The 10,360-nt window shown below is 41.9% G+C and overlaps 1 protein-coding gene and 1 long non-coding RNA gene across 2 annotated transcripts; both read left to right on the plus strand.

Annotated features, from left to right (window-relative positions):
• Positions 1-893: 893 nt before the first annotated feature.
• SWI2 (switch 2) lies at positions 894-5,010 on the plus strand. The gene is made up of 8 exons (XM_087371615.1): positions 894-1,770; positions 1,856-1,962; positions 2,049-2,961; positions 3,067-3,314; positions 3,456-3,582; positions 3,693-3,968; positions 4,063-4,399; positions 4,571-5,010. Exons 1-8 carry the CDS (start codon positions 1,057-1,059, stop codon positions 5,008-5,010), a joined length of 3,162 nt encoding a protein of 1,053 aa, XP_087227741.1. The 5' UTR covers positions 894-1,056.
• LOC147879838 (uncharacterized) lies at positions 5,011-6,371 on the plus strand. Its single transcript, XR_015540655.1, has 2 exons — positions 5,011-5,374; positions 5,460-6,371. It is a non-coding gene; the product is annotated as an uncharacterized LOC147879838 (long non-coding RNA).
• The last annotated feature ends 3,989 nt before the right edge of the window (positions 6,372-10,360 follow it).

Genomic DNA, 10,360 nt, shown 5'->3' on the forward strand with positions numbered 1-10,360 from the left:
GGGTGTCCCTCGATAGGACCACGGGTATGTGAGTGTGGTGTGGGTGTGTTATTAAAAAAAGAAAGAAGAAGAAGCAACCCACACTTAAAAATAAAGCACGATTTAGACCATTGGATCTTTTCAAGATCGATGTTTAAGATTGTGAAAAGTGGCTTAAAGAGGGCTCCCTAAAGGAAAACTTCCCCCTAGGCTGTCTACCGTAACCAGCCCACAATTAGCCTCTTAGTTCATTTAGAGAACAATTTTACCGTGGGTTATCGTATCGAAGGCCTTTCACGTGGGGGAATGAACCATGGTCGGACTTTCCTGGGAGGAAATTCGCTCGTGGTCTCTGGCCATATTCGAAAGACTTTCCTAGTTTCCGGGAAAGTCTTCCAGTAGCCAGTTTACATCCTCGCATGAGAGGCCAGGAGCGTCGAGGTCGAAAAGTGACCGGAAAACCTTCTGGCCGGAAAGGCGTCCCAAGAACCATTCCCATGTACATTGAAACGTGTGCATGCAATGATACACAGTTGGCGGGATGGGGTTGAAGTTGAAAGTCCTTGTTGTTGGAAAGAGGGCACAAAATTTGAATATTGCACTGCACAGCAGGAGCAGAGAGCTTGGAGCACGCCGACCCTGATAGCGCTTGAGGAATTGCGAAGCAAGATCGGGATTCGGCAGAGAGCAACGTCGGCAAGAACCGATTGATTCTCCATCCTGACGAATTACAACGTTTGCGGTCGACTGATTCTCCGTTCCGACGACAGAAATTGAAGATTGCGTGCATCAGTCACACAGAGGGAGCGCGATAGCTCTAGGGGGCAAGACAGGTAACCGTGAGGGCATATGCCGGAAAGTCCGGGCATACAAGCGCCTGGATTTCTCTTTTCCCCGTCTTTTGATGGCAAATTCCTGCAGCTTGCCCGAATTCGGGAATAAGTTGTGACGATTTGGCGTTCCCTGCAGCTTGGAGGAACGTTTAAGATTGGGTGTGTGAGCGAGAGACGGCATAAGAGAGCGTGCCAATCATGTAGTCTTCTTCCTAAATCTCTGCTATAGCATCGTCCAGCAGCTATGTCGCTCAAGGAATTCAAAACTCTGATGGCTTGCTCCTCTAAGCCGCCTACTGTGGAGACCTCCAAGACTCATAACCGGAAGCCTCCCAAGAGCACCCTTAAACATCAAATTGCTTCCATCGAGCGGCTCGCAGAAGATTTGGAATGTACTCCGTCCGGGGAGTCTTTGCCTGCAACGCCTTCGCTTCTCCCACCGTCGTCTTGGGAAGATTCAAAGGTACAAAAAACGCGTTTTTCTTCTCAGATTGTGAAAACAGACCCTGCCGAATGTCAGTTCCGCAAAGATCTTGGACGGGATACCACCCAAGGCAAGCATCACCGCGGTAATGAGGATGTTACCGCATTGGATTATGTGAAGCCGCCGATTAAACGAACAAGGCTGAGTAGTTACGTTGGGTTACTCCTCGAGAACCAATTTGGCGAAACCTCTGGGCACATACCAGCTGATCTTGAGTTGCTTGGAGATAACCCAATTCAGAACAGAGAAGATGAAGATAGTCGCCTGAGTATGATCCAATTCCACAGCAATGATGCAAAACTCTATGCTGAGGATGGGCTGCAAGATGGCTTGGGAGAAGATGGTCGAGCCATCATGATAGGGGATAGTGAAGCAGGCTTGTTTATACACTCTCAAACCGACGGTTTATTTGAACCACTCGTTCTATGGCCTCCCGATGGAGAAAGTTCCAGCGAAGGCGTGGGTATTGTGCAAGTAAGTATTCAAACCATCCTTGCTATAGAAAAGTGAAATTGAGGTATTGAAGTGCCCCGAATAATTGTTATTTTCTGCTTTTCAGGTGCCAGCATCAATCAATAACCGTTTGTTGGAACACCAGAGAGAAGGCGTTAAGTTTCTGTACCGTCTTTATAGAGAGAATAGGGGTGGTGTCCTCGGAGATGACATGTAAGTGGGTTTTTTCTGTTTTTCTTTCAAATGAGGAATGCATACAGTTCTACGACCTTTTTTTCTAATACACTTAGTGTCTGCAGGGGACTAGGAAAAACAATTCAAGTAATCGCAATGCTAGCTGCTATACTGCAAACCGAAAATGGGAAAAGAGATCATAAACTGGCCTCAAAACAGAAACATGTTCTGATAATATGTCCTACGTCAGTGCTTCGAAACTGGGAACAAGAATTTCATGCGTGGGGAACTTTTGATGTTGTTATTTATCATGGTATCCATAGAGAGCTTGTCATGAAGCGACTGGAGTTGAGGAATGTGGAAATAGTATTAACCAGCTTTGATACATTTCGTATCCATGGTGACTGTCTGTGGATGGTTGATTGGGAATGTGTAATTGTTGATGAAGCACATCGTTTGAAAAATGAGAAGTCTGACTTGTACAAGATGTGCATGAAGATTCAGACCAAAAAACGGTACGGGCTGACTGGGACTATCATGCAAAACAAGATTATGGATCTTTTTAATTTGTTTGATTGGGTTGCCCCAGGCTGCCTGGGTACTCGAGAACATTTTCGGGAATTCTATGATGATCCTTTAAAGCAAGGCCAGCGACTAAGTGCGCCTGAGAAATTTGTACAGCTTGCAGAAGAAAGGAAACAGCATTTGGCAAATGTGTTGCAGAGGTATCTGTTGCGGAGATTGAAGCATGACACCATTGGCCATTTAATGATGGGCAAGGAGGATAATGTGATATTCTGTGCGATGAGCCCCTTACAATGTAAAGTTTACAAGCGTCTGCTTGCGAGCCCTGATTTCCAGTGCCTCATAAAGAAGGATGAGCCATGCAGTTGTGGAAGTCCTCTTACCCGTGCAGAGTGCTGCTACAGAACTGCCCCAAATGGTATCATTTGGCCATATTTGCACAGAGAAAACCCAGATGGCTGCGATTCCTGCCCCTTTTGCTTGGTTTTGCCATGCTTGACAAAACTACAACAAGTGAGTTGTTTGGTGGATTTTTGGTTCCTAATCTGTCATACCGCTATCTTTTCATTAAGGACTTAATGTATGCAAATGTAATATTGAAAACGTTGTCATTTTCAGGTGAGTAACCATTTGGAGCTTATCAAACCACATCTGAAAGATGAGGCAGACAAGCAGAAGAAAGATGAATTATTGGCTGAATTTGCTTTAGCAGAGGATGCCGACCTTGTTGGGGGGACAATTTCCAATGAGAGTTTCTTGGGCCTCAGTGATTCTCAACATTGTGGCAAGATGAAGGCCCTTGAGTTGTTACTTGCTCATTGGTTGACACAAGGCGATAAAGTTCTTCTCTTTAGTTATTCTGTAAGGTAAGAAATCTGTTTCTCCACCAGGGCTGATGCTGTAATGATTCGTAGTTCCAGATCTCCTGGACTGTAGCACCCCATAATTGTGTTTCCTACATTTTCTTTAAGCTTTAAGCACTGAATGCTCAATATATGCAATGACAGGATGCTAGACATTTTAGACAAGTTTCTTATCCGAAAAGGCTATTGCTTTTCCCGCCTTGATGGATCCACTCCCATGAACTTGCGACAATCTATGGTGGATGATTTTAATCGCAGTCCAAGCAAGCAAGTATAGTGCTATGCCTTTTTGTTTTGTGCCTTCCGAGCTTAAGGTTTAAAATATGGGAACTTAATGGTCAAAGATGCTGCCTATTCTCAGTACCCTTTTCATGGTCACAGGTATTTCTTATTTCAACACGTGCTGGTGGTCTGGGGTTAAATCTTGTTAGTGCCAACAGAGTAGTGATATTTGATCCAAATTGGAATCCCTCGCAAGACTTGCAAGCTCAGGATCGATCCTTCCGTTATGGCCAGAGGAGGCACGTCACAGTTTTTCGATTGTTAGCTGCAGGCTCTTTGGAAGAGCTTGTTTACACTCGTCAGATTTACAAACAGCAGCTTTTCAACATAGCAGTGTCAGGAAATTTGGAGAAGCGCTATTTTGAGGGAGTCCAGGTAACTTTCATGTCTTTTCCAGGATAAACAAAGATTTATTCCCCCCCCTCAAGAACCAGTTTGAGCTGCTTATTAAGGTTTACTGGATATACAGGATTCAAAGGAGAACAAAGGCGAGCTTTTTGGCATTAGTAATTTGTTCCGGGATCTCTCTGACAAGGCTTTCACCAGTGAGATCATTGGTACACATGACAAACGAATACTGAGCTTTTGGAGCAACAGAGCTGCGAGTAGTTCTGGGACTGGAAAGGTTGAAGACGTGATCTCAAAAGAAGTCACTGAAGGAGCTCTTGCTCTACCTCTGGCTGGATCTCAAGTGGGACTAGAGCCAATTCAAGCTGCTCAACAGGAGACAGGCAAGGTGGTTGGGCAAAACGGTCCTTTGAAACGGACTGATGAGGAAAAGCTTGTGTTCATTTTGAAAAATGCAGGTTAGTACAGCTTTGTCTTCACTGAAAAATGATAATCTGATCATCTGGTTCAGATTTCTCGTTTTTCTGGAAGCTTCCTTAAGTTGTGAGAAAGGCAAATACAGCATTTTTTTAAAGTTGTGTATTCAAGTCGTCGCCTTTTTACAGAATTAAGTTGCTTGTTTTACACAGGAGTTATATATTCCCATCGTAATGAAGACGTCGTCAATTATCAAGCAAATAAAAACAAGGATGATGATGTTGGAAGAGCTGTAGCCATAGACAAGAGCAGTTCTGCTTCAGGGGTTTCTTTGCGACAGCCACGGAACACTGCCAGGGTGGTTCATGCTGTTAATAAAGCATCAAATCTCAGAAAAGAGAATAATTCGAATGTCAAAATGACGGACGTGAAGGAAATGTCCAGTGTAAAGACTGTCAAAATGGGCTCAAAGCCCATTTTGATGGAAGTGAAGGAAACTTCCAGTGCAAAGACTGTTTTGAGTAAGGAAGATCAGTTTACTTCACTTGCAAAATTCAAAGGCATGGACATGACAGACTTTTCGAAATGGCTGGTCTCAGCTTCCAAAGTTGAAAGGCAAAAACTGCTTCTTGAGTTCAAGCAAGGTCAATGACTCAAGCATAGCAGATGAGTACCTCATAATCCAAATATTTGGGTTTATCAAATTGTCCTGGGAATCAGGGTGAAAGTAGAAGAGCTTTGGTGTTGTCAAGTCCAAGTTGTGGATATCTTGACAAGGCTTGGGTAAGGCCAATCTTTTTGGAGTTTACAATTACTTGGTATGCCAGTGCAAGAGGGATCCTTGTGTTTAATCCTGTGTTCATAGTTCTTGTTTTTGATGGGTATGTTCCTGGATTCATATAAACTGGTACCAGATGGCTTAAGGAAACCATATATTCCTGGGTTTTGGATAGCTTTATGTGAATTTGCACCTCCGGTGGCTTGCATTCTATCAAGGAAGCCAAATCTTCCACCAGGTGCAGCCATGTACTATGATCTGTTTCTATCTATGGATACATGCAATGGGGTTGTGAGTTAATGTTGCAGTTGTAACTGATGTAGATCATTTGAAGGGACCAAGAGAGCGCTGATGAGTGTTCAGTACAAGTGAGACAACTCCCCTTACAAACAGGAAACTGAAGCCTCGTTCAGGGTGGAAGCAGGACCTTCGCTTGCAACGAACTGCATTCATGCATGCTAGCTCGGTGCCAACTGTTATCAGGACTGCACAAGTAACAGTCAAGCAATTGCTTAGGGGGCAGGTGTAGTATACGGTAGCTTTCATGTGAATTTCTAAAAAAATTGAAGAGTATTGAGGAGACGAGGAAGCGTTGGCTTCTTGAATCATGAAGAACATCTCCCCTTCATGCCCTTACTAATGTCCTTTCATCTTCTGTTCTACAGGGAGCCAGGATGTTCATGGGACAGTGCACAGGGTCAAGGAATTGAAAATCTTTTCCAGCTGAAAGAGTTCAGATGTATATACGTTTGCACTCTCTTTATTTATATATTCCTCGTAGAAATAAGGCCCCGAATTTACATAGCTCATCTTGCTTCTTGTTTTTGTTTCCCCAGCCAAATTGTACAAATCAAGTTTTATAAGATTCGGTTTCTGTCAGGCCGATGGTCTGAGTGCTTCAAGTCTGAGTGATGAGCAACAATTGATTGGATATGCTGCATATACTCTTGCGCATGCATGTTGCTGTGCCTGTGCATGCACCCAATCTAGAAAAGACAAATGCATGTTCCATGCTTGCTACAATGGAAGAAAGGTGCTATGTGTTCAACATTGGATGACATTGGATACATTGTAAAAACTATAACAAAAATGTACTCAGTATAATGCCAGATGTACCTACCGGATGCAGAGTGGTTGATGTTGGCATATACCTGTCACCTACTTTGGTGAAGGTGGTGAGCTGTCTGTAGAATGCAATTCTGTTTCTTGGGCTTCATAACATTTAATTTGGTGAAGTGACTTTTTTAGCAGGGGTTACTGAGGGAGCAGCAATTGTTATTCTTTTTTCTTTTAAGTAAGATGGGGTTTGAAGCTAAATGTGCACTTTACCTGACGTGGAGTCTGAATGCTGCTTAATGGAGGTCAAATTCTGATTGCAAGTAATGGACAACACAATCGTTTGTCGAAGTCGTAAACGTAAGCTTACCCAAGTTGTGTACCAGCTTCTGCATTTGGCCGGTTGAGGAGTCTGACGCTGCTTATTGGACGTTAATTTCTGATTGCAAGTAATAGACAATGCAGAAAATAGTTCGTCGAACTAGTAGCTGTAAGTTTATCCAAGTTTTTTTTACCAGGTTTTGCTTGTGGAGCCCATGTATAATTGGTACCCTCCTAGAGATAGCAAATCTAGCTGGGTTTCTGTAAATAGCAAGTCTCTCAGGGGTTTTAGTTGATTTCTAAATGGACAAGTGGAAAATGTTCCTAGTTTCATAAAGCAGGCATTTCACAAGTTTCTGATTTTATATGTGGTAATTTCGAATTTTCGGCCTTGTTGAGGGAGTATGGGGAGATGGATGGATTTTTGGTCCAAATTGTATTTGGTCAAGCTGATTATGCTTTAAATGACTTCAAAATGTTAAGTTAGCTTAGTCTTCTTGCCATCCATCTACTCTTCTTTTTCATTAAAAGCTTTATTAAAAGTAGGGCCATGGTGATTTTTTTGCCTTACAAACGGACTATGGGGAGAAGGTTTGTTTATTGCTTCAAAGAGCCTTTCATGTTTTTGGGCCTTGCAAGGGTCCTAAGGGATGTCTTGGTTAGTGAGCTGCTAATTAGGTCCACAGTTTTGAAGTTAGTTCATTTGGTCAATTTGACCATGCAAATTGTGGTTAGTATGAGCTTTTTTTTTTTTTTTCAAGGAGGTTAGTATGAGCTTTAAATGTGGTAATATTTGAATTGTAATTCTCTATGTTTGCTAATAATTTCAATTAATTTTTGTTAGGTCTATCCATGTTTGAGTTCTTATGCTTTGATTTGTTGTCTTTAGTGAGGTGTTTATTTTTAAGAATTTAAATGATTTAGATTATTTCTTAAAACATTCAAATTTGTTTTGAATAGATCTTAAAATTGTTGTTTCATGGAAATGAGCTATATCACTCCTTATGAATCGTAGCCTAATGAGAATGATAGAGTTTTGCATCCATATTGAAGATTTAGGTATGCAAACTTTTACGAGCCCTCATTTTGCAAATGTTTTTAACAAAATAAGAGATTTAAATTTGATTTCCTTGTGTTTGTAACAAATGAGCTACATCATTCCTTGTGGTGGAGTCTAATGAGAATAATGTGTTTTGCATCCATGCTCAAGATTTAGGTATGTAAACCTTATAATACAAATATGAGATTTAGGGTTGATTTCCTTGTGTTTACAATAAATCTATAAAACGTTCAAATAAACATAGAAGTAGGTCACTTCTTAACCTCTCAAGATAGCGAATCATATTTTCACCTCACAAGCTTCTTATTTTATGAATTTTGTAAGGAGTTATCACACATAAGACTTTGGACTTAAAGGTGTTCATCTTTATTATTATAATGCCTCTTGGTTTGTTGTTCTTTAGTTAGCAAGTTATGTTATAGCTATCTTGTTGATTTGATACTTATTATCTTTATTTGCTATGTGTATAATATGTTTGTTAAGTTTATAAACTTGTGTTACTTTGCTTTCATATTTTTGTTCTATTTCCTTTACTCATTCAGATCCTTAACTAATTTACTAGAATGTCCAATAATGTTTTTTTAGGAGCTATCTATTAAATAAAATAAAATAAAATGCGGGTTTATATTAATATAGAGTCAATTGTATTTACAATAGTAAAAAAAGACCATAATTTCGACAGATTTGCTTAGTATCAGAGCCTATACTAGACACCGTCTTTTCAGTAGATCCACAAGTACAAGAAGCAAAGATAAACAGAGAGCTATGTAGCCTCCGGCGGCTCTTCCTTTGGTGCTAGGTGGGCAACCACTTGTAGAACGATTGTGCTTGGAATGCGAGGATGGGGGTAGGTGGGCAACCACTCGTAGAACGATCGTGCTTGGAATGCGAGGATGGGGGCACAGCTTACGGACTCTTGTTTGCGGTTTGGGTTCCAGAGGCTTGAAGTCGAGAGGAGGGGTATCTTTATTGCAAATTTTGATCAAGACATCGGCTAGGTCGTTTCGTGCCATCGGCCTCTTGTAGACAACCATTGGAGGGGGTGTTGATGGAGAGGATGTAACAAAATACGCATGTTGGGGAGCCGTGGTGGTGGGGAGAGTTTGAGTCAAAGGGGAGGTAGTGATAGTTTGAGTCGCAGGGGAGGCAATGAGAGTCTAAATCGTAGGGGAGGCAAGGAACAATTGACCCGAAGGAACGTGGTAGTACAGCATTGGAGCTTTGGCCGTTGACGATGCTTGGCCTTGGCGAGGTACCCTCTGTGTGGTGCTGGTCGTGGGGAGCTCTTCTTTTTCGGCCTGTTTCTACAGCTGGGCCAGCAGAGCAGTCTCCTTCTTCGCGATAAGTTCATCCTTTTTGCAGCACTCTTGGATTTGCTGCTATAGGCATGAAAGCTTGTCACGATTTGCTCCTCTTTCTTGTGTTCACACATACATTTATTACAATTTCGTTAATACAAATGGCGACATTACCAAAAACCTTAGCGCATCTTTGAGCCCATAGAGCCCATAGAATGGAGTTGCGCATATTCCAGTTTTCCAAGGATCTAGTTGGTTTGCCACCCAATAGAATGCAAGCATAATTGATCGAAAAAAACCAAACTGTCTGTGCACCACATCCCAAACATCTCTAGAAGCCTTGCAGTTTAGAAACAGATGGGGAATATCTTCCTGCACTTTGATACACCTTTGGCAGTAGCTGTCACCGTGACCAATTCTCAATGCTCGTTTGGTTGTCCAGACACCTTTGTGCATAATGAGCCATAAGAGGCAGGCCTCTTTTTTTGGAATTTCCCTGTCCCACATTCTTTCGAAACTCTTAGTCCACACTCTTTCTGTGTTTGTTCTCATCCATTTTCGGTTCAATTGCGCTAGAAGCTCTTCCTGCTCTTCAACAAAGATGGGGACAGGGAAAAGCTCAGTCTAACCTACCCACCTAAATTCTTTGGTAGTCGGTGGTGCTCTTCATCCCATCCATGCAATCGAGTCTCTGTCCCACAAGTTTTGTCTCAGGGCTATCATTTCTAAGTCGAATCTGTTCAGATTAAATCTAAGCTTTAATCGGTCATTTTCTATCCATTTTCTTTGCTCTCTATCCCACGTCACCCCAGACCTGTATCCCTTTCTTGTTGAGTCTCAAGACGCTTTTGATTTCGTCGTCCCTGAGTGAGGTGGTGTCCTTGATGATTGAAAACCAGATTGAGTCATTAGTCGCGAAGATGCCCGTTTTTCTTGAGAATCCTTTCCAAATCACGTAGGGTCTTAGTGACTTCCATGTTGTCCACATACCTTTCCAAAGTTCTGAGCCCTTAGTTGAGCAGTTTTCTTTCCTGTATAGGGTAGACCCAACTGGGAGATGTTTCCAGTGCTTACACCTGTTAATCCTTACCTTATATTTCTAAGGATTAAGTAAGATCAAATTTTATCCGGGTTCTGCACTACTTTTATTATCCATTGCGCCATAAATCTTACTGCTAATTTTTCCACATCTGCTATTCCTAGCCCACCTACAACCTTTGGTTTGGTGCAAGTTTGCCAATTCACTTTAGGGACCTTGTTGTTGACTTCATCTCCTCCCCATAGAAAGGTTCTGAATAAGCTGTTGATTTGTCTTAGGAACTTCTTAGTCGGGAACCAACAGAAGGTATAGTAAATAATGGAAGGGTAAATGTAGTGATTTAGGATGAATTTTCTTCTTGCAAGGGTCGGTTGAAGTCCTTCAATCTGTTCATCTTGCTTTTGTAAGACGCAGTCCCATCTATCTTGCATTGTGCACCCGAATTCCATA

Source organism: Dipteris shenzhenensis, chromosome 33 (genome assembly GCF_047967505.1).
Source record: "Dipteris shenzhenensis isolate YYH24624 ecotype China chromosome 33, Dip_SZ_1.0, whole genome shotgun sequence".
Lineage (NCBI taxonomy): Eukaryota > Viridiplantae > Streptophyta > Polypodiopsida > Gleicheniales > Dipteridaceae > Dipteris > Dipteris shenzhenensis.

Coding starts and splice junctions, on each gene's coding strand:
- SWI2 (XM_087371615.1), top strand. CDS start 1,057: ATGTCGCTCAAGGAATTCAAAACTCTGATGGCTTGCTCCTCTAAGCCG. Junction 1,963..2,048: donor GGTGTCCTCGGAGATGACAT/GTAAGTGGGTTT, acceptor TAGTGTCTGCAG/GGGACTAGGAAAAACAATTC. Junction 3,583..3,692: donor ATCGCAGTCCAAGCAAGCAA/GTATAGTGCTAT, acceptor TCATGGTCACAG/GTATTTCTTATTTCAACACG.